General features: G+C 43.5%; 3 protein-coding genes across 4 annotated transcripts in view; 1 reads left to right on the top strand and 2 right to left on the bottom strand.

Annotated features, from left to right (window-relative positions):
- Positions 1 to 5,829, bottom strand: part of cyfip2 (cytoplasmic FMR1 interacting protein 2) — a 65,354-nt gene extending 59,525 nt beyond the window's left edge. Inside the window, exon 1 of the mRNA XM_042325963.1 lies at positions 5,672 to 5,829. The gene's annotated coding sequence lies outside the window, so the exon portion shown is untranslated. The remainder of the gene's footprint in view (positions 1 to 5,671) is intronic.
- Positions 5,830 to 8,968: 3,139 nt separating this feature from the next.
- itk (IL2 inducible T cell kinase) lies at positions 8,969 to 19,443 on the bottom strand. Of its 2 annotated transcripts, none has more exons than XM_042325962.1 (17): positions 19,021 to 19,443; positions 18,668 to 18,772; positions 18,437 to 18,518; positions 18,085 to 18,210; positions 17,610 to 17,647; positions 17,341 to 17,492; positions 16,828 to 16,893; positions 16,644 to 16,698; positions 14,540 to 14,619; positions 14,145 to 14,290; positions 13,278 to 13,352; positions 12,150 to 12,318; positions 11,614 to 11,830; positions 11,208 to 11,272; positions 10,867 to 10,985; positions 10,577 to 10,734; positions 8,969 to 9,246 (listed from the first exon to the last, which is right to left on the bottom strand). In XM_042325962.1, the coding sequence occupies exons 1-17, from the start codon at positions 19,156 to 19,158 to the stop codon at positions 9,181 to 9,183; spliced, it is 1,857 nt and encodes a 618-aa protein (XP_042181896.1). In that variant the 5' UTR covers positions 19,159 to 19,443; the 3' UTR covers positions 8,969 to 9,180. The 2 variants fall into 2 exon arrangements, with proteins under 2 accessions (XP_042181896.1, XP_042181895.1); XM_042325961.1 differs by having other exon boundaries at positions 18,079 to 18,210; positions 19,021 to 19,441.
- Positions 19,444 to 21,315: 1,872 nt separating this feature from the next.
- LOC112239107 (mediator of RNA polymerase II transcription subunit 7) lies at positions 21,316 to 23,229 on the top strand. The gene is made up of 2 exons (XM_024407616.2): positions 21,316 to 21,468; positions 22,036 to 23,229. The coding sequence occupies exon 2, from the start codon at positions 22,044 to 22,046 to the stop codon at positions 22,800 to 22,802; it is 759 nt and encodes a 252-aa protein (XP_024263384.1). The 5' UTR covers positions 21,316 to 21,468; positions 22,036 to 22,043; the 3' UTR covers positions 22,803 to 23,229.
- The last annotated feature ends 1,704 nt before the right edge of the window (positions 23,230 to 24,933 follow it).

The raw sequence follows: 24,933 nt of genomic DNA, 5'->3' as shown, positions 1-24,933 counted from the left end.
CTGGTCCAACGACGGTGGGCTTGTGCCAATAGGTGACGCTGTTGCCGGTGATGTCTGGTGAGGACCTGCCTCACAACAGCCCTACAAGCCCTCAGTCCAGCCTCTCTCAGCCTATTGCGGACAGTCTGAGCAGTGATGGAGGGATTGTGCGTTCCTGGTGTAACTCGGGCAGTTGTTGTTGCCATCCTGTAACTGTCCCGTGGAATGTTCGGATGTACCGATCCTGTGCAGGTGTTGTTATACGTGGTCTGTCACTACGAGGATGATCAGCTGTCCGTCATGTCTCACTGTAGCGCTGTCTTAGGCGTCTCACAGTACGGACATTGCAAATGATTGCCCTGGCCACATCTTTCAGTCCTCAGGCCTCCTTGCAGCATGACTATGGCACGTTCACTCAAATGAGCAAGGACCCTGGGCATCGTTCATCTGGTGTTTTTCAGAGTCAGTAGAAAGGCCTCTTTAGTGTCCTAACTGTGACCTTAATTGCCGACTGTCTGTAAGCTGTTAGTGTCTTAACGACTGTTCCACACGTTCATTAATTGTGTATGGTTCATTGAATAAGTATGGGAAGTGTTTAAACCCTTTACAATGAAGGTCTGTGAAGTTATTTGGATTTTTACGAATTATCATTGAAATACAGGGTGCTAAAAAAGGGAAGTTTATTTTTTTGCTGAGTGTTTAATGACTATGTATGCGAATTATTCCACACTCTACATGTCAGCACCCAAAGCCAGAGATCACTTAAATTCTAAATAAGGGAGTTACAGTCAGTATCAGAATGGGTGATTAATAATAAACTGGTCATAAATAGACCTAAAACTAAAAGCATTGTATTTGGTTCAAAACATTCTCTAAGACCTAAACCTCAACTGGAGTTGTACAGAAAGGGTGACCATTGAGAAAGTTTAGGAAGCTAAACTCCCAGGTATAATATGGTCAATTATCATGGCCAAATCATATTGATAAAGTTGTTGTGAAGATGGGGAGGGGTATGTTTTATATTTAAAAAAACAATGTCTGCATTTTTGATACAAAAATTAACTGTACTAGTTGTTCAGGCTCTGATCTTGTCCCATCTTGATTATTGTCTCGTAATATGGTCAAGTATGGCAAAGAATGACCTAGAAAAGCAGCAGCTGTCTCAAAACAGAGCGGCAGGCCTTGCCCTTAACTGACCATCAGTGGAGGCTGCTGAGGGGAAAACAGCTCATAATAATGGCTGGAATGGAGTACAATGGATGGAATGGGGTATAATAGATGGAATGGAGTATAATAGATGGAATGGAGTATAATGGATGGAATGGAGTACAATAGATGGAATGGAGTATAATAGATGGAATGGAGTATAATGGCTGGAATGGAGTATAATAGATGGAATGGAGTATAATGGCTGGAATGGAGTATAATGGATGGAATGGAGTATAATAGATGGAATGGAATATAATGGATGGAATGGAGTATAATGGATGGAATGGAGTATAATGGATGGAATGGAGTATAATAGATGGAATGGAGTACAATGGATGGAATGGGGTATAATAGATGGAATGGAGTATAATAGATGGAATGGAGTATAATGGCTGGAATGGAGTATAATAGATGGAATGGAGTACAATGGATGGAATGGGGTATAATAGATGGAATGGAGTATAATAGATGGAATGGAGTATAATGGCTGGAATGGAGTATAATGGCTGGAATGGAGTATAATGGATGGAATGGAATATAATGGATGGAATGGAGTATAATGGATGGAATGGAGTATAATGGATGGAATGGAGTATAATAGATCGAATGGAGTACAATGGATGGAATGGGGTATAATAGATGGAATGGAGTATAATAGATGGAATGGAGTATAATGGCTGGAATGGAGTATAATAGATGGAATGGAGTATAATAGATGGAATGGAGTATAATGGCTGGAATGGAGTATAATAGATGGAATGGAATATAATGGATGGAATGGAGTATAATGGATGGAATGGAGTATAATGGATGGAATGGAGTACAATAGATGGAATGGAGTATAATAGATGGAATGGAGTATAATGGCTGGAATGGAGTATAATAGATGGAATGGAGTATAATGGCTGGAATGGAGTATAATGGCTGGAATGGAGTATAATGGATGGAATGGAGTATAATGGATGGAATGGAGTATAATGGATGGAATGGAGTATAATAGATGGAATGGAATATAATAGATGGAATGGAGTATAATAGATGGAATGGAGTATAATAGATGGAATGGAGTATAATAGATGGAATGGAGTATAATAGATGGAATGGAGTATAATGGATGGAATGGAGTATAATGGATGGAATGGAGTATAATGGATGGAATGGAGTATAATGGATGGAATGGAGTATAATGGATGGAATGGAGTATAATGGATGGAATGGAGTATAATGGATGGAATATAATGGATGGAATGGAGTATAATGGATGGAATGGAGTATAATGGATGGAATGGAGTATAATGGATGGAGTATAATGGATGGAGTATAATGGATGGAATGGAGTATAATGGATGGAATGGAGTATAATGGATGGAATGGAGTATAATGGATGGAATGGAGTATAATGGATGGAATGGAGTACAATGGATGGAATGGAGTACAATGGATGGAATGGAGTATAATGGATGGAATGGAGTATAATGGATGGAATGGAGTATAATGGATGGAATGGAGTATAATGGATGGAATGGAGTATAATGGATGGAATGGAGTATAATGGATGGAATGGAGTATAATGGATGGAATGGAGTATAATGGATGGAATGGAGTATAATGGATGGAATGGAGTATAATGGATGGAATGGAGTACAATGGATGGAATGGAGTACAATGGATGGAATGGAGTATAATAGATGGAATGGAGTACAATGGATGGAATGGAGTATAATGGATGGAATGGAGTACAATGGATGGAATGGAGTATAATAGATGGAATGGAGTATAATGGATGGAATGGAGTATAATGGATGGAATGGAGTATAATGGATGGAATGGAGTATAATGGATGGAATGGAGTATAATGGATGGAATGGAGTATAATGGATGGAATGGAGTATAATGGATGGAATGGAGTATAATGGATGGAATGGAGTATAATAGATGGAATGGAGTACAATAGATGGAATGGAGTACAATGGATGGAATGGAGTATAATAGATGGAATGGAGTATAATGGATGGAGTGGAGTATAATAGATGGAATGGAGTATAATAGATGGAATGGAGTATAATAGATGGAATGGAGTATAATAGATGGAATGGAGTATAATGGATGGAATGGAGTATAATGGATGGAATGGAGTATAATGGATGGAATGGAGTATAATGGATGGAATGGAGTATAATGGATGGAATATAATGGATGGAATATAATGGATGGAATGGAGTATAATGGATGGAATATAATGGATGGAATGGAGTATAATGGATGGAATGGAGTATAATGGATGGAGTATAATGGATGGAGTATAATGGATGGAATGGAGTATAATGGATGGAATGGAGTATAATGGATGGAATGGAGTATAATGGATGGAATGGAGTATAATGGATGGAATGGAGTATAATGGATGGAATGGAGTATAATGGATGGAATGGAGTATAATGGATGGAATGGAGTATAATGGATGGAATGGAGTATAATGGATGGAATGGAGTACAATGGATGGAATGGAGTACAATGGATGGAATGGAGTATAATAGATGAAATGGAGTACAATGGATGGAATGGAGTATAATGGATGGAATGGAGTACAATGGATGGAATGGAGTATAATAGATGGAATGGAGTACAATGGATGGAATGGAGTATAATGGATGGAATGGAGTACAATGGATGGAATGGAGTATAATAGATGGAATGGAGTATAATGGATGGAATGGAGTATAATGGATGGAATGGAGTATAATGGATGGAATGGAGTATAATGGATGGAATGGAGTATAATGGATGGAATGGAGTATAATAGATGGAATGGAGTACAATGGATGGAATGGAGTATAATAGATGGAATGGAGTATAATGGATGGAATGGAGTATAATAGATGGAATGGAGTATAATAGATGGAATGGAGTATAATAGATGGAATGGAGTATAATAGATGGAATGGAGTATAATGGATGGAATGGAGTATAATAGATGGAATGGAGTATAATAGATGGAATGGAGTATAATGGATGGAATGGAGTATAATGGATGGAATGGAGTATAATGGATGGAATGGAGTATAATGGATGGAATGGAGTACAATGGATGGAATGGAGTATAATGGATAGAATGCCAGACTTTCCTGGTTGAGGGTCGATGAGAGATGAACTGCTTCTCTTGTAGTTTTTATGAGAAATATTACCGTGATGAATATTCCAGATTGACTACAAAATCAAATAACATTCTGCTCAAACACCCATAAATACGCCACAAGATATGCCACCAGAGGTCTCTTCACAGTCCGCTACTCCAAAACGAATTCACAGCAACGCACAGTTTTAAAGAGCCATGATCGCATGAAACTCCCAGCCATCTCCAATTACTCAAGCAAACAGCAAAATTAGCTTTAAAAAACGGATTAAACCACAACTCATGGAACGGCGGGGTTGTGAATGGACACACACGTTTTTTGTTGTTGTATTGTTTGTATTATGTCTTGTTTGGCATTGCATTTCAAATGTGTGTGACTGTCCTTGTCTATCAGTGTATCAGTGTTTTGTTACCTGTCATGTTCTTTGTTTTTTGCAGACCCCAGAAAAAGTAGCTGCTGCTTCTGCAAAAGCTAATGGGGATCCAAATAAACACATCTTTCAAGTGTTACAGTCGAATAAAGTCAAATGGTTATTAATTATTTGAGTGTGGAAAAAAATCATTAATTTTAAGCTTGGAGAATCCATTGCCTACATAACGGAAGTGGATGAACATGTCATCCGTGCATCAGTCTAGAACGGCATCATGAGGCCTGGGTTGGAAGGACGCATCTTACAATGAAAATGTGGCTACATTGATATTTGTAAACCTGCCTTTTGTTAATGAGGTGACGCTGAACGGATATATTGTATCGAATTGCTAATAGGAGTTTAAGTGGGCTATTAGAAAACAATCAAAACTATAAAGAATTTAGTCGACGGGTAGACTACACGTTAGAGAACTAATCTCCACTAGTTGTAACCAATGTATCTCTCGGAACATTTCACGATAACATAATATAATTGTATATCATTGTTTTATTATAAGACAAAATGCATTGTGTGATATTCATATCACCCATAGCCTATTTTCATGTACAAATATTTCCCTACAGACAGTGCCACACGCAAAACCTCGTTCACCCCACCCATCTGTCGGAGTATGATGCTATCAATACACTGCCTGGAATAACGGGGTGGTTCATTCATATCACCGAATAAGTGAAGAGGCAAACGAGCGCAAAAATGAATGAATGATAGAATCCGATGTGTTTATTTGTTATCAATGTTTTAAAAATGGGAGAAGAAAATAGGTGAATTGCTTCGAAAGGTACAGTGATGGTGCACCATGCAAGATAGGAGAAACACCGCAGGTTCTGTGCATCTATCGCAGCCTCCGGTCGAGAAGGGAGTTTAGGCTACCCGCACATCTTTGCCGTGCGCTGGCAACATATTTACATTTTGCACATACCTGCAACTTGCATGTCCGTCCAGGATAATTAGGGCGGACAATGTCTCACTGTGCGACGAAAATCCTATGTTTTATTGAAGTTTTCCTGGCCTTTTCCCCGATTGATGCTCTCGTTTCTCTCAGCGCACAGCCGAATAATCCACCCCACACAAAGAGCAGAAAATGGCTGCAAGTGTATTTCCTTAAAGAGACAGTCACTCACACAGGCAGGAGGATGGTGCTGAATATGGCCAATGTTGTTGCACAGACCGACACTCAAAACGCCTTGCGATGGGGCTTTTGTATCGTCGAAATGAAATAAGGTATTTGTATTTGCAATGTCGCCTATCTATCGCTATTCGTTACAAACTATTCCCCTTGAAATCATATTATAACCATTAGGCCTACATTGAAACCTGCTGCACATTCTTCCCCAGGTCCATTTGATTAGATATTGCAGGATATTACTTACTTGCCATGCACTGCACAGGCACCACTCAATGACCCAGTTTTCATGACAGAGATGGTGGCAAACTTTGATCACATCAGATGCACAGATTACAGCGTCCTTGACAGGACTGTATAGGCCTAGTGTGCTATTTTATAGACGGGTGTTCTTAGAAGTAAAGAAAATATTTGTAGAATTTAGTTCAGTCAACTTACAATGGATTGTATATAGAGGTTGGTTGAGTAGAATAGGCCTAAAACTGTATACTGGATGGAGTTTTCTCTGTAGGTGACGTTCTATCTACTGTATATTTATATCTATATGTCAATCTATATCTATCTATCTATTCTATCATGTCTATCTATACTCCCACAGAGTTCCTATATGTAATTCTGCGTATACTCTCTGCCTGACAGGGTATTACTATGCCAGTACGGGTACCCAGTCAGACCTCGTTGTCACAGCAACCAGAGCAGGCATGTAGGGCTGTCAGGAACCACAGACTTAGAATACGTTCATACTTTATCAAGGCTCAGTTTGTGTGTGTGTGTGTGTACATCTGCCTGAGAACCCTGGATACATTCAAACGACCTACAATTACTGTATTGACAAGTGAACTATTATGAATATTATGCATTGTGGTTATTTAGTTTTAGGACGGCAGGAGCCTGCTATACAGAGATCCTAGTGCTTAAGGACGTAGTAGAAGGGTGATGGGAGGAACCTGCTATACAGAGATCCTAGTGCTTAAGGACGTAGTAGAAGGGTGATGGGAGGAGCCTGCTATACAGAGATCCTAGTGCTTAAGGACGTAGTAGAAGGGTGATGGGAGGAGCCTGCTATACAGAGATCCTAGTGCTTAAGGACGTAGTAGAAGGGTGATGGGAGGAGCCTGCTATACAGAGATCCTAGTGCTTAAGGACGTAGTAGAAGGGTGATGGGAGGAGCCTGCTATACAGAGATCCTAGTGCTTAAGGACGTAGTAGAAGGGTGATGGAGGAGCCTGCTATACAGAGATCCTAGTGCTTAAGGACGTAGTAGAAGGGTGATGGGAGGAGCCTGCTATACAGAGATCCTAGTGCTTAAGGACGTAGTAGAAGGGTGATGGGAGGAGCCTGCTATACAGAGATCCTAGTGCTTAAGGATGTAGTAGAAGGGTGATGGGAGGAGCCTGCTATACAGAGATCCTAGTGCTTAAGGACGTAGTAGAAGGGTGATGGGAGGAGCCTGCTATACAGAGATCCTAGTGCTTAAGGACGTAGTAGAAGGGTGATGGGAGGAGCCTGCTATACAGAGATCCTAGTGCTTAAGGACGTAGTAGAAGGGTGATGGCAGGAGCCTGCTATACAGAGATCCTAGTGCTTAAGGACGTAGTAGAAGGGTGATGGCAGGAGCCTGCTATACAGAGATCCTAGTGCTTAAGGACGTAGTAGAAGGGTGATGGGAGGAACCTGCTATACAGAGATCCTAGTGCTTAAGGACGTAGTAGAAGGGTGATGGCAGGAGCCTGCTATACAGAGATCCTAGTGCTTAAGGACGTAGTAGAAGGGTGATGGGAGGAGCCTGCTATACAGAGATCCTAGTGCTTAAGGACGTAGTAGAAGGGTGATGGGAGGAGCCTGCTATACAGAGATCCTAGTGCTTAAGGACGTAGTAGAAGGGTGATGGCAGGAGCCTGCTATACAGAGATCCTAGTGCTTAAGGACGTGGTAGAAGGGTGATGGGAGGAGCCTGCTATACAGAGATCCTAGTGCTTAAGGACGTAGTAGAAGGGTGATGGGAGGAGCCTGCTATACAGAGATCCTAGTGCTTAAGGACGTAGTAGAAGGGTGATGGGAGGAGCCTGCTATACAGAGATCCTAGTGCTTAAGGACATGGTAGAAGGGTGATGGGAGGAGCCTGCTATACAGAGATCCTAGTGCTTAAAGACGTAGTAGAAGGGTGATGGGAGGAGCCTGCTATACAGAGATCCTAGTGCTTAAGGACGTAGTAGAAGGGTGATGGGAGGAGCCTGCTATACAGAGATCCTAGTGCTTAAGGACATGGTAGAAGGGTGATGGGAGGAGCCTGCTATACAGAGATCCTAGTGCTTAAGGACGTAGTAGAAGGGTGATGGGAGGAGCCTGCTATACAGAGATCCTAGTGCTTAAGGACATGGTAGAAGGGTGATGGGAGGAACCTGCTATACAGAGATCCTAGTGCTTAAGGACGTAGTAGAAGGGTGATGGAGGAGCCTGCTATACAGAGATCCTAGTGCTTAAGGACGTAGTAGAAGGGTGATGGAGGAGCCTGCTATACAGAGATCCTAGTGCTTAAGGACGTAGTAGAAGGGTGATGGAGGAGCCTGCTATACAGAGATCCTAGTGCTTAAGGACGTAGTAGAAGGGTGATGGGAGGAGCCTGCTATACAGAGATCCTAGTGCTTAAGGACGTAGTAGAAGGGTGATGGGAGGAGCCTGCTATACAGAGATCCTAGTGCTTAAGGACATGGTAGAAGGGTGATGGGAGGAGCCTGCTATACAGAGATCCTAGTGCTTAAGGACGTAGTAGAAGGGTGATGGCAGGAGCCTGCTATACAGAGATCCTAGTGCTTAAGGACGTAGTAGAAGGGTGATGGCAGGAGCCTGCTATACAGAGATCCTAGTGCTTAAGGACGTAGTAGAAGGGTGATGGGAGGAGCCTGCTATACAGAGATCCTAGTGCTTAAGGACATGGTAGAAGGGTGATGGGAATAGCCTACATTATGACATCATGTGAGTAGATGGACAGTCAGACTTGGAACGACAGACAGGGAAATCAAACAACAGTAAGCTTATGAGACAACTAATAAACACAATAGACAGAAACAAGAAATCATGACACGAGAGAAGTAGACTTCTTCATTTTATAAAAAAAGATGATTGCTATAAAAAAAAAGTAAGAAATAGAAACTAGAAGGAAATTAATAAATAACATAAATACAGCTAGCTAAGTCTTTTTTGCATAGTATCTTCAGTTTTATTGAGCAAATGATTCTTCCCTGATTTACCCCGGATAGCTATTTAGCAGACTAGGTTTGGTTGAATAGCTTGTCCATTCAGGCTCAGAGATCTGAGAGAGAGGCCAGCTCGTGCAGCAGGAGAGCAAACGATGGACGGTCCTCTGGTTTCTACACAGGAAGAGACAGATCAATCACAAGACATTATGCTTAAAACACAAGCTACACTAAGATCACAGGTGAACCAACCTACCAGGCCGAATCAGTAAGGTACAGGTGAACCAACCTACCAGGCCGAATCAGTAAGGTACAGGTGAACCAACCTACCAGGCTGAATCAGTAAGGTACTGGTGAACCAACCTACCAGGCTGAATCAGTAAGGTACAGGTGAACCAACCTACCAGGCTGAATCAGTAAGGTACAGGTGAACCAACCTACCAGGCTGAATCAGTAAGGTACAGGTGAACCAACCTACCAGGCTGAATCAGTAAGGTACAGGTGAACCAACCTACCAGGCTGAATCAGTAAGGTATAGGTGAACCAACCTACCAGGCTGAATCCGTAAGGTACAGGTGAACCAACCTACCAGGCTGAATCAGTAAGGTACAGGTGAACCAACCTACCAGGCTGAATCAGTAAGGTACAGGTGAACCAACCTACCAGGCCGAATCAGTAAGGTACAGGTGAACCAACCTACCAGGCTGAATCAGTAAGGTACAGGTGAGTCTGTCTACTGCAGCGTTTCCCAAACCCCAAGGGGTGCATATGGATTCAAATAATCAACTCATCATCAAGCTTTAATTATTTGAATCAGCAGTGTATTGTTAGGGCAAAAAATGAAGTTTGGGATTCTGAGGACCAAGTTTGGGAAACCCACCCACCCTACCCACCCACACTACACCCACTCACACCTTACCCACCCACACACCCCCACTCTACACCTACTCACACACACCCCCACACTACACCCACTCACACACCCCCACACTACACCCACTCACACACCCACACACTACACCCACTCACACCCTACCCACCCACACTACACCCACTCACACATACCCCCACACTACACCCACTCACACACCCACACACACACCCCCACACTACCCACCCACACTACACCCCTACCCACCCACCCACACACCCCCCACACCCCACACACCCACTCACACCTTACACACCCACACTACACCCACTCACACCTTACCCACCCACACACACCCCCACACTACACCCACTCACACCTTACCCACCCACCCACACACACCCCCACACTACACCCACTCACACCTTACCCACCCCCACACACACCCCCACACTACACCCACCCCCACACACACCCCCACACTACACCCACTCACACCTTACCCACCCCCACACATACACTACACCCACTCACTCACACCTTACCCACCCACACTACACCCTAACCACCCACACACCCACCCACACTACCCTAACAGTACAGGTGTGAACCAGGTAGGTCCTTCCCACCCACCTCCTTCCAGCACCACTCCATGAGGAGGTGCACAGCCTCTGGGGCCTGTCTGGGTTTCAGCAGCCTCAGGCCTGCATTCAGGGCCTCCACCACCTCACCATTAGACCGGTTCTCATAGGGCAGACGCCCCTCAGTATACACCTCCCACATAAACACACCTGTAGGAGAGGTGAGGAGGGGAGGAGAGGATTCAACATTAATTCATCATACCTCTAGTATACATTTTCTAAGTTGAAGAAGCTCAGTGTCTGACGATGCACAACGGTCTCAGAGAGGATAAATAAACCTACCAAAGGACCAGACGTCAGACTTGCTGCTGAACTTGCAGTACTTGATGACTTCAGGAGAAGACCACTTGATGGGGAACTTAGAGCCCTGAGAGCTGGTGTACTGGTCATCTAGAACAAACCTGGTAGGACAGGACAGGGAAGGACACACGGTTGGTTATCTGTGTGAGTCTCTGCAGCTTCCATGTATAGATACACAGTGCCCCCTGTAGAGAAGTCTGACCCTTTAACACACCGGTGGTAGTTTCCCTGTCAGGGTGGGTCACTGGTTCAAGACTTCACCCTGAATCACCATATATTCTGGCCTTTATCAATAGGCATCAACCAGTCTGTCACAAACTCACCTGGTCATTCCAAAATCAGACACCTTCACCACGTTGTTGCAGGAGACCAGACAGTTTCTGGCTGCCTGTGAGGGTTGGGTTCAGAACACACACTTATGATCTGCAGTAGTTTGTCCATCTTCTATACTATACAGTCCATTATCACTGAAAATCCATCTAGGCCTTAACCAAGCAGAGATGTCTTCCAGTTCCTTGATGCTAAAACCAGTGAGGTAAAACAACCCTTTCTAAGCTGTTCTGTGTTTTCATTCTATAAATTCATTTACATTTTCTCTGTAAAATGTGTTGAGATTTGTGAAATGCACTTCAAATAAATTGTGACGAAACAAGCTCACTCGCACGCAGGCAAGCACGTACGCATGCACACACTCATAAACACATATGTTCAGGTCTTTGGGTTGGTTACCAGGTCTCTGTGGATGAAGTTGTTGCTCTCCAGGTATGCCATCCCTTCACTGACGTCCAGACACATCCCCAGTAGAGTGTCCTGGGACATACGCCCCCTCCTGGCTCGGAGGTAGTCTGACAGGCAGCCCTGCTCCATCAACTCAAACACCAGACACATGGGAGAATGCTGGGTACACACACCATACAGCTGTACCAGCTTACAGTGGGACAGCATCCTGCAATACACACACACACACACACACACACACACAGATCAGAAGTAGGTCATTACATAGCACGGGTCCAGTGTGTAATTTGAGACACAGCCTTGTTACAAATTGTCCACTATATAGGGAATAGGGTATCTTCTAAGATGCCCCCCCCCACTATAAAGTCCACTATGTAGGGAATAGGGTATCTTCTAAGATGTCCCCCCACTATAAAGTCCACTATGTAGGGAATAGGGTATCTTCTAAGATGCCCCCCACTATAAAGTCCACTATGTAGGGAATAGGGTATCTTCTAAAATGTCCCCCCACTATAAAGTCCACTCACGTCATGACCCTGGCCTCCTCTTTAAATTCTTCCTCAGACATGGCTCCCTCCCGGACCATCTTCACAGCTACCCTGCGCTCCCTCCACCGCCCCTGGAGTACCAGGCCAAACTGACCGCTGCCCACTTCCTCACCCAGGATCAGCTCTGCCGGGTCTACCTCCCACTGACCTGGAGGGTGGAGGTAGGGAGAGGGAGGGGAGACGGAGGGGAGAGAGAGGAAGGGGGTAGGTAGAAGAAGGGTGGAAGAGGAGAGAGAGGGAGGGGGTAGGTAGAGGAAGGGTGGAAGGGGAGAGAGAGGGAGGGGGTAGGTAGAGGGAGGGTGGAAGGGAGAGAGAGGGAGGGGGGAGAGGGAGGGTGGAAGGGGAGAGAGAGGGAGGGGGTAGGGAGGGAGGGTGGAAGGGGAGAGAGAGGGAGGGGGTAGGTAGAGGGAGGGTGGAAGGGGAGAGAGAGGGAGGGGGTAGGTAGAGGGAGGGTGGAAGGGGAGAGAGAGTGCAGAGGTAATAATGACATACTAATGCAATTATTGGAAGATACATCAAGGCTGAACACAACATGGTACACTGTGGTTGTCTGCCACATTCTCCTCCAGGTAGTCCCTCCTGTCTGGACGTTTTCAGGGTGTGGTGAAGCTGCCTACCTATTGGCTGCCAAACCTGGGTACCTCATCACACAGGTCTACCTTACATCACCACTAATGTCATCCCAGTCCAAATGCTTTTAGAGTAGCAAAACACATGCCAATTCTCACTATCATGCATCTGTTATGTTTGATCTTATCTTTATTTTACAGTAACTTATCTATAACATATAAGCATATCTTTATTTTACAGTAACTTATCTATAACATATAAGCATATCTTTATTATACAGTAACTTATCTATAACATACGTACCTGGTGTGTTATCTGCTTTGTGTTTGAGCTTTGTAATTGTCATAAAATTCAGGGTTAGGTAACTTCCATAGAGATAGTTAGAGGACTGCGTATAGACAGCCCTGCTGTTACAGATGCTATAATCAAACAGTACAAAAATTAGTCCTCTAACTATCTCTATGGTAACTATAATCAATAACCAAATAAAATGGTTGCTGGCTGCCTAGAGGCAGGAGCAGCAGGTCGACCTCTGACCTTTTGAGAGTTCTGCAGGGCTCTGAAAGCTCTCTCTACCCTGAGAGATGGGATGCCTCAGTCGAGTGATTAGACCTGCAGAGACCAGACACACAAACGCACAAATTCATGCACACCACCACCCACACACACACACACACACACACACACACACACACACACACACACACACACACACACACACACACACACACACACACACACACACACACACACACACAGGATGAAGCAACAAACCTAAATCAAAACTAAATGTGCATATACCGGTAGTTAGATAATGTAGAGGCTTTAGGCTGTTCTGCTTTAACAATAGAACACATTAACTTTTATATTACAGGCAGTTTCCTCTGTAGAATGTTGCTGTAAGGAAACGATTGTACCTTATACTAAGGAAATGATTGTACCCTATACTAAGTAAATGATTGTACCCTATACTAAGGAAATGATTGTACCCTATACTAAAGGGAGAACATCTGGACCATAGAATGTATAGAACCATTTCACACAGAGGAGGCTGGTGGGAGGAGCTATACGGGCTCATTGTAATGGGTGGATTGGAATAAATTGAATGGTACCTAACAGATCAAACACATGGAAACAACGTGTTTGACTCCATTCCATTGACTACATTCCAGCTATTACAATGAGCCCGTCCTCCTATAGCTCCTCCCACAGGGAGCTACAGGATTTCACACTACATTAACACTCATCTCCCATCTCCCTCTCTACTGTGGAAGATCCATGCTGGTGGAACCTTACATGACCCCTGAAGATGCCTTTATCTCAACGCACTAACAAACACAGTCGATCTGGGTACAAATCCAAATAGGTCACACTGGCCTGGCTGTAAACAGATGCATTAGGTACCTGCAGCGTTGTGTTGGTGGTACTGGATGAGCTCAGGAATGGTCATGAACAGGTATTTCTCTGCCAGGTAAAACTTGGACGTCTCCTCTGCCTCTGACTGTCTGATCTGGTAGTGCTTCACCCGCGGGTTCTTCTGCCCGTTGGATCTGAACGTGGTTCATCATCATGTCACTATGCCATAGCAAACTCTTTAAACGTGCAATATGCAGTTCAAACAATAACAAACAGACAATCCACCACTGTTTTGGTAAACAGCTGAGAGATGGGGCTGGAGATTTGTAACCACTCTCAAATTCATAGACAGTGCTAGGGATGTCAAAATACCAATCACAGATCGGCCCTTTAACTGACTGTCATTGAAGCTGAGCGACATGGCTGAAACAGGCAGTAGTTACCCTGGGGCTTTAGTGAAGACGGACACAGTGTAGACGCCTGCATGCCTGGAGTCTCGCACCATAAAGGCTCCTTCCTTACCCTGCACAAACAAACACAACATTTCATTTGAGTAGGATAAATCATAATCGTCAGAAAAAATGAATTATAATTCAAGCCATCTGCTGAGTTCATTACGTTGAATTTGTTGTATGTCATATCATAGTTACGTGGATGTAATATTTTCAATCTCTACTTATGGTAATATAATGTGAATAAGGCTTGACATGATAGCACAGTGAGACTCCCGAATGGACGGGAGCTTGAAACACCCATTCTACTCTCCCAACGTCACTCTACACAACCCATACCTACCCTACCACCGTCACACTACACAACCCATACCTACCCTACCACCGTCACACTACACAACCCATACCTACCCTACCACCGTCACTCTACACAACCCATACCTACCCTACCACCGTCACACTACACAACCCATACCTACCCTACCACCGTCACTCTACACAACCCATACCTACCCTACCACCGTCACTCTACACAACCCATACCGTCACACTACACAACCCATACCTACCCACCGTCACTCTACACAACCCATACCTACCCTACCACCGTCACACTACACAACCCATACCTACCCTACCACCGTCACTCTACACAACCCATACCTACCCTACCACCGTCACTCTACACAACCCATACCTACCCTACCACCGTCACTCTACACAACCCATACCTACCCTACCACCGTCACACTACACAACCCATACCTACCCTACCACCGTCACTCTACACAACCCATACCTACCCTACCACCGTCACTCTACACAACCCATACCTACCCTACCACCGTCACTCTACACAACCCATACCTACCCTACCACCGTCACTCTACACAACCCATACCTACCCTACCACCGTCACTCTACACAACCCATACCTACCCTACCACCGTCACACTACACAACCCATACCTACCCTACCACCGTCACACTACACAACCCACACCTACCCTACCACCGTCACACTACACAACCCACTGTTACCTACCCTACCACCGTCACTCTACACAACCCACACCTACCCTACCACCGTCACACTACACAACCCATACCTACCTTACCACTGTCACACTACACAACCCATACCTACCTTACCACTGTCACACTACACAACCCTAACCCTCCCACTGTCACACTACACAACCCTAACCCTCCTACTGTTACACTACACAACCCTAACCCTCCTACTGTCACACTACACAACCCTAACCCTCCCACCATCACACTACACAACCCTAACCCTTCCCTCCCACCATCACACTACACAACCCTTCTACCCTAACCCTTCCCTCCCACCATCACACTACACAACCCTAACCCTTCTACCCTAACCCTTCCCTCCCACCATCACACGACACAACCCTCCCACCATCACACTACACAACCCTAACCCTACCCTCCCACTGTCACCATCTGTCTGTAATAGCGATTATGACACATTTACAACAGGAAATCCTGGACCTGAGCAACCTACTCCATTGTTTCAAATGTCATCTTTCACTCTGTGTGTGTGTGCGTTTGCGCGTGCGTGTGGACATGCATCTTGCAAAACGCAGCTTTTTTGCATCCGTGCTGCTGGGGCAAGATACAGGAATTTATTCAATCAAATCCGGTAACCAAATTTTCTGGATAAATTCTAAACATGATCTCATTTTCAAACATAAAAAACATTATTATTTTTTTATAACAAAAACATGTTTTCTCTCTAGTTTCAGTTTGTCCGGTTGTAATTCTGATAACCTTGCTTTTTGATTGAATCAGGCCCACAATGTCTTCTGAAGTACACTTTAACCCCAAACTATGTCTGTTGTCTCCCTTCTGAAGTACAGTTTAACACCAAACTATGTCTGTTGTCTCCCTTCTGAAGTACAGTTTAACACCAAACTATGTCTGTTGTCTCCCTTCTGAAGTACAGTTTAACACCAAACTATGTCTGTTGTCTCCCTTCTGAAGTACAGTTTAACACCAAACTATGTCTGTTGTCTCCCTTCTGAAGTACAGTTTAACACCAAACTGAAGAAGGTCGGTGTTGTTTTACCTCTGTCATCAGCAGTTCCTCAGCTCTTCCTCTCGTTATGTCTTTGTTGTACCATCTGGAAAACAAGAAGGGTAATTATCAACCTAGACCAATCAGATGTCTGAAATAAAATAACAGGGTACAATTGTTATCTTATACTATAAAAATAGTCAGGAGAATTGTATTTGATATAAATCCGACTCACTCAAATCTGTTGAAGTTGTTGCAGGATTTTTCCGCTATATAAGTGCAAGGTACAAAACCTGTGTTTCTATTGAAGGAAAGGACACAATGAATACTGTAGGTGTGTACAACTAAACAGCCAATAATACATATTACAGATAGGCTCACAGAGTTGTCATAGGGTTGTCACAGAGATGTCATAGGGTTGTCATAGAGATGTCATAGGGTTGTCACAGAGTTGTCATAGGGTTGTCACAGAGATGTCATAGGGTTGTCACAGCGATGTCATAGGGTTGTCATAGAGATGTCATAGGGTTGTCATAGAGATGTCATAGGGTTGTCATAGAGATGTCATAGGGTTGTCACAGAGATGTCATAGGGTTGTCATAGAGATGTCATAGGGTTGTCACAGAGATGTCATAGGGTTGTCACAGAGATGTCATAGGGTTGTCACAGAGATGTCATAGGGTTGTCATAGAGATGTCATAGGGTTGTCACAGGGTTATAATAGTGTTGTCATGTCGTCTCTACTTACCCTCTGTGGTCCTGTACAGTCCACCAATCATGGTGGGAGCTGTCAGTCAGGATGTACTCCTGGTCTTTGTGAAGGGGCAGCTCTGTGTCTCCATGAGGACTGTAGTTCTGTAGCGCAACCACCACACTCTGGCCCGGGTCGGAGAGCCGCCGCTATGGGCACGATGTAAGGGAAACACTGATCCTTAGCATTAATATGACTCAAAGCAACATACTGTACGTTTACAGGCACGGTGAAGTATATAGACATGACATATCATGCATATTTACCTGTGTGTCCGGGGTTGGAGGGAGAGGCTTCTTGGAAGCTACAGAAGGGCATTTTGTGGTTAATTCTTAAAAGTCTAAGCTGTTGGGTGTGTGTGTGTGTGTGTGTGTGTGTGTGTGTGTGTGTGTGTGTGTGTATGGGTTACTTTAAGGGTCTCCCTTTTCAATAGTGGTCATATTAGTTTGTGTGCTACAGAAATGGTGACCAAGGTGGATGTGGTGGATTGAGACACAGCCCATTGCTAAAAAACATATCTCTAGCGTAAACTGACGGATTTTATTATTATGTTACTTAGATTGACACACCAGTGCGTCAATAGGCCATAGAGGGTTAAATTCACATTCTGGGCAGTTTTCATAATAATAATAATAACTTTTCATAGGATTTATAAATGGTTTATATGTAAGACATAATAATACTAATTATTATTTTTATTGAGTGTGGGAAATGCACTCTTCAAATGAAATATACCTGTACCGTATCCCACAGGGTCGTACTCCTGACACCCCGTAGCCATCTTCTCTGTCTGGTAACAGCACCTCCACCTCCCCTCCGTCCAGAAGTTGGGGTGATACTTCAGGAGTAATGCGTTGCACTTGGTCTCTTCATGACACGAGAGAGAAATGAAATACAGTGTAAGACATGGAGGCTCAAATGTGTCATAGAGTTTATAATACAATGTTGATATACTACTCTTCATATTATGTTGTTTTTCTAATCTTATGGTATATATATTATGGTATATATATATATATATATGAACAAACTCAGCTCTGTGGTATTGGTATTATAGGTCTGATGTTGAATGTTTCCCATAACTGCTGCTCACCCTCCTTCAGAGCCCGGACCCATCTCTGACGACAGTCGTTGTCCGGGGCGAAGATGTACAGGTAGCAGTTGTCGTGGACAACCTGTTGAGACATTTATGCACATCTAAAAAAAGAACAGTGTCATGGCTTATAAATGAAAGTCATTGTAAACTGTTCCCAATGGTGAGTAATTAGCATTCCTCCATTAGACAGAAGCGGTAGAAGAGATGAGTTGTCTTATGTGGTCTTACCTGGAAGGGGTACTTGTTGCTGCAGGGGATTGGGGCTTCACTGCACACTATCTCTACACACTTGATCCTGGAGAGCTCAATGCAGCCTTTCTGGCTGGGCTTTTTCTGAAGATGAATACAGGTTTCTATCAACATCTTCACAACTTTCTATTTTCACATCAAACAATACAACCCCTATACAGTAACTGTCATACACTGTGGAAGCAAGATTTCTTCATAACTCAACATATGATTTTCAAAATTAGACTACTGAAGTATAAAGTGTAAATTAATTTCAACAGTAAATGTACTTCTTGACAGAAATCGATAAACAAACAAACGCCACACAATTTAACAATAAAAATGGTACATACCCCAGGGCGCTGTTCAGAATAGGTCAGGTTCTGGGTGTCCAAGACAAAGAACCTTTCCTTGTAATTACAAGGCGACGTCCTTCGCTTCTGCTGAGATTTCTTGATGAGAGTCCCCTTCAAGATGACTGTGGGGAGCATAGTGAACACAGATACCTGGCTAACATTGAGAGACAGAGAGAGAGACAGAGACAGCGAGGTGGGCTGTAGAGTTAGACTGAACACCTATAGAGGAGTGGAGAGAAGGAAAAGATTGATGGGAGTTCGTGTCGTGTGAGTTTCCGCTGTAGATACACTAGGTAAACCACTTCCTTGAGCACGGCTGATAGAAACCAACACTCACACACAGACTAAGATGCACACACACACACACACATACACACACACACACACACACACACACACACACACACACACACACACACACACACGTTGAAGCATCACAAGCTGCATGGGTGCACAGAACCACAGGGCCTGAGCAGCTCTCTCCCCAGAAATTAGGCTAAATGTACACTTAAAACACATTTGTAGTTGAACAAATGCTATTATGCAGGTATCTGCCAAACTAATGGAAACACTTGAGTAACTGAGGGATATGAAGTATATTGAAAGCAGGTGATTCCACATAGGTGTGGTTCCTAAGTTAATTAAGCAATTCATATCCCATCATGCATGTATACAAATGCTGGAAAGGTCATTATTTTGGCAACAGTGGCTATTTATATTTGTATTTATTATGGATCCCAATCACAGTAAGGTACTTAAAGATATTATCTGGTACTTTTGTATACTTTTTAGCCAGTAGTTCTGCAAGTAGCGCTCCCGAGCCAAAAGTGGTCCTGGAAAATGTGTTGTTTTGTGCACCAAGTCATTCATCTTTCTCCCGCTCTACTACTGTGTGCATGATGTGCCTCTTGCTACCTGACACTCATATGGCGAGGGACTGAAGCTCATTGGATGAACTAGGGTTGTTAGGGGGCTGGCCCATGTGGGTGAAAATTTATGGAAACTGGCACAACACAGCTTCCAGAAAAAGTTGCTTTCAAACTCGGGATTTTGTGGCTAATTAAGGTAAGACAGTAATTCTGCTCATAGTTTATGCATGTATGAATTATACATTGACACATCCAACCCAAAGCAGGAGGTTAAAAAAATATTTAAAAGTTGCCAAAGTCTTTAATTGTTAACCAGAAATGATTTGATATTTAAGCAATAAGGCCCAAGGGGGTGTGGTATATGGCCAATATACCACTTATAACAAAAAACTCTGAAGTGGCTTATTGCCAGTGATGGAAAAAGTACCCAATTGTCATACTTGAGTAAAAGTAAAGATACCTTAATAGAAAACGCCTAAAGTAAAAATGAAAGTCACCCAGTAAAATACTACTTGAGTAAAAGTCTAAAAGTATTTGATTTAAAATATACTTAAGTATCAAAAGTAAATGTAATTGCAAAAATATACTTCAGTATCAAAAGTAAAAGTAGAAATAATTTCAAATCTCTTATATAAAGCAAACCAGACAGAACAATTTGTAAAAACAAAAATATTTACAGATAGCCAGGGCACACTCTAATACTCAGACATAATTTCCAAACAAAGCACTTGTGTTTAGTGAGTCTGCCAGGTCAGAGGCATAAGGGACCAGGCATGTTCTCTTGATATGTTCGTAAATTGGACCATTTTCCTGTCCTGTTAAGCATTCAAAATGTAACGAGTACTTTTGGTATCAGGAAAAACATATGGAGGTAAAAAGTACATTATTTTCTTTAGGTATATAGTAAAGTAAAAGTAAAAGTTGTCAAACATATAAATAGTAAAGTGAAGTACAGATATCCCATAAAACTACTTAAGTAGTACTTTAATTGTTTTATACTTAAGTACTTAGCATCACTGCTTATTGCTATTATAAACTGGTTACCAAAGTAATTAGAGCATTAAAAACACATGTTTTGTCATAAGGTCCGGGGTACCACGTCTGTCAGCCAATCAGCATTCAGGGAACGAACCACCCAGTTTATAACGAGATATAGACAGCTGCATTGGACGTTTAAGACCCTTTATGTTGGTGTTTCCTTCATTATGTCATTTAGCTGTATGTTGACCATTACAATGAGACATTCATTTATAGCAGATTGAACATCGCACTGTTGAGCTCTTACGCCACCTTTTACACTGTACAAATATGATGGATGAAAATCTAAAATATTGCCACAATACTTCGGCCCAGTCTGCGATAACCAATCAAATTGCGCATTACTGTCGAGAAGCTCACCAATCCGCACCGCCAACAAATTATGTCAAGAATAAACCCAACCAATGGGATAGGATGACAGGGGCATGAAAGGGAAACGAGAAGAGACATTGCGCATACAAATGTTTTGTGTAAAGCAATAATTGTGGTGGTGATTTCAGTTGATAGTAGATACAGTACTTGAGGACTCCATATAAAGGTATGTTTAAGCTTTTGTTTAATTCCTTGTCGTGAAATGACTTCCAAGTCTGCTATATCTAACCCCGAGCTGTTAGCTGGCTAACGCGTCAGCTCGCTAGAGACTGACTCAACTGAAAAGAAAAAACGTCGTCATTAAGTGTAGCTAGCTAGATTTGTTCGCTTATGTTTCTAACAAAAGCCGTTTGTAGGCTTCTAGCTAGCGCATTAATGCCACTTGCCTGGGTTAGTTTTAGACAACGTAGCCAGCTCCGCCCTACGTACTGGAACGTTAAAGTTAGCAACGCTAGCCAGCTAGATGCTGCCCCTCTTGGCGCATGCGCGGCTACTCACACGGCTAGCAACTATTACCACGGATGAATAGGGGAAACCCTATGAACTATAAGTATATTTGATTATACTGTCTAAATAAAGAGGTGAACCATCCTCTTTGTTAATCAGCAGGATAATACCATCCGTTCTTTCCCCAGTTTATTTTTAATGGCGATGCAGCTAAAAAGGTAAAGTATGATGTTTAAATAATATGGCAGGCTATAATACATCTATAATCTCATTTTCCTCTATCCAGGCCTCACTATGGGTGAACCACAGCAGGTGAGTGCCCTGCCTCCCCCTCCTATGCAGTACATCAAGGAGTACACAGACGAGAACATCCGCAAGGGGCTCATCCCCAAACCCCCTCCTCCCATCCGAGACACCTACATGATGTTCGGCAACCAGTTCCAGTGTGACGACCTGATCATCCGACCGCTGGAGAGCCAGGGCATCGAGCGGCTCCACCCCATGCAGTTTCACCACAAACGGGAGCTCAAGAAGCTCAACATGTCCATCCTGGTGAATTTCCTGGATCTCCTGGACATTCTGATCAAGAGCCCTGGCAGTATAAAGAGAGAGGAGAAGCTGGAGGACCTGAAGCTGCTGTTTGTCCACATGCACCATCTGATCAATGAGTACCGTCCGCACCAGGCCAGAGAGACCCTGAGGGTGATGATGGAAGTGCAGAAGAGACAGCGACTGGAGACTGCAGAGAGGTTCCAGAAACATCTGGAGAGGGTGGTGGAGATGATCCAGGGGTGCCTGGCCTCCCTGCCCCATGACCTACCCCAGACTGAGGGCTTGAGTGGGGCAGGGGATGTGGCGAGGGGTGTTGGGATTGGCGGGGCGTTGGGGTTGGACGCCAGGCTAAAGACTGAGCCCATGGACGTGGAGGAGGCTGGGACTAGCTGTATGGCTGTTGGGCCACAACAGGACAAAAGCATGTGTGGTGCTGCTAAGAAAGACAGAGTATTGGACAAGGATGCTGCCATGTGTAGTATTATCGACGAGATCGCCTGAGTTTCGTGTTTAGCGCTAGGGGTCTCTACAGCAGCGTGCAACGGTGAAGAACGTTCAGATATAAAATTGTTCTGTAGAGCAATGATTGTCTGTGTAGAATAGTGAATCGACCACTGTTCATTATATTTCTATATGCAACGTTCAGAATCAAAATGATTCACCTTGCTGAATATAGGTTTTTCCTGGTCATTATGTTTGTCTCATTGGTCTCGGTTGAATTGTGTCGTATGCTTAATGTAGTTATGATCACATACGCTGTCCGCAGTTATAGTATCTTTTCTTAAGTCAAAGCTTTACTGAAATGATGTGTCATGGACTATGAAGACACACCTTCCTTGAGTTGAGACATTTGGGATATCATTGGGGTTTAGATGCTGGTAAAATTCATAATTTGCTAAAGTTTTAATAAACTAATTTCTACGTCCTATAACAATTTATATACTTATTTAAAAAATAATAATATTCTGATTAATTGTCATGGTTGAATTAGAGAAATAATTAGGCCTACCACCCTTTTCTATTATGCCACTGGTTGGTTCTGCTGAATCCTTTCAAGGTGTCTTAAAACTGGGTCTTGGCTGGAAACCACTTTTCTACTTTTCAAGTTCTATTTCTTACCTTAGGTTAGTCCCTGTGAAAACAAACCAAATATATTTTTAGGAGCTGAACTGCATTATAAAATGTAGTCCAAGAATGCTTTATCTTGTGTGTTCTATGATCAAACCTGAACCCTATTCACACATCATAGCCTTATGTGATTGAATGTCAGTGTCCCAGTGACTTGCAAACAGCCACTGCAACAGTCTTTGTTAGAGAGAGGGGGGCAGGTCCATGTAGCAGCTTGATATGTAAGATCCTACCTTTAGCAACGTGAGCTAATGTCCCAGTCAGAGATCTACCATACACTGCCTCAGGCTGTCTCTGTCACTGTTTGGTTGGATATGTCAGGGACAGGTTGGTGTGTAGTTACATACAGACACACTCAGGGGGGAAGTTTCCCCTAGTCTATTCTATTCACACTCAGGGAGGGGGTTCCCCTAGTCTATTCAGGGACAGGTGGTGTGTAGTTACAGACACACTCAGGGGGAAGTTTCCCTAGTCTCAGGGACAGTCTAGTTACAGGGACAGGTTGTAGTACAGACACACTCAGGGGGGGGGGTTCCCCTAGTCTATTCAGGGACAGACACACTCAGGGGGAAGTTTCCCTAGTCTAGTTTCAGGGGGAAGTTTCCCTAGTCTATTACAGACACACTCAGGGGGAAGGCCAGGTTGGTGTGTAGTTACAGACACACTCAGGGGGGAAGACACACTTTTCTAGTCCAGGGACAGGTTGGTGTGTAGTCTATTACAGACACACTCAGGGGGGGGAAGTTTCCCCTAGTCTATTCAGGGACAGGTTGGTGTGTAGTTAGAGGCACACACACACCCAAAGCATTTAGTAGAGGTGCTGATTTATGCAGACTAAACTAAGAATAGTTAAACGCTATGTAAATGCTCCCAACAATTGAATGGGTAAATCAACAACTTTTAGACAATGCCATGTATCCTGAAGTAGGCACCGTTGCTGAAACTTTGGTGATTTTACCCATTTAATTGTTGGAAGCAGTTGTATAGTGTGCAACTCTTTAATTAAGTTTCCCCTAGCAACAGATAGTAGTATCAGCTTCCCCTAACCTGAACCATTAGAGGGGGTAATGGCTGGGGTGACTACACCCAGACAGCCCGCATGGCTCTGTCTGTACTCTCACAGTGTGATCAGTGTTGTGTAGGCTTGGTCTGTGCTATGTAACTAACACAATGCAGTAATGTGAGTTTGCTCATTGGCTGTGTTTAGCTCCTATTAGAAGACGGATAGTTGGTGACATACAGGGAAATTGAATCCTTACACAACATGGGATGAGCTAGTACTGCAGGCAGGCCTGGGTTGTGTAAGCGAAGGTTTGCATAAGTGCACTTTAGTCCCATAAACAGAGACACACTGAACCACTAGGTGGATTCAGATTCCCTTACTACGGCATACATACAGGCCTTGAATTGATGTGCTGTTCGGTTTGGATCAATGAGGACAGACACAACACTACCCTTGAAATGTGAATCTGAATTTCCATTCCTATTTTATGAAAACATGTTT

Source organism: Oncorhynchus tshawytscha, linkage group LG08 (genome assembly GCF_018296145.1).
Source record: "Oncorhynchus tshawytscha isolate Ot180627B linkage group LG08, Otsh_v2.0, whole genome shotgun sequence".
NCBI classification, from domain to species: Eukaryota; Metazoa; Chordata; class Actinopteri; order Salmoniformes; family Salmonidae; genus Oncorhynchus; species Oncorhynchus tshawytscha.
The sequence above is the reverse complement of the archived record's forward strand: the minus strand, read 5'-3'. Positions and strand labels throughout refer to the sequence as shown.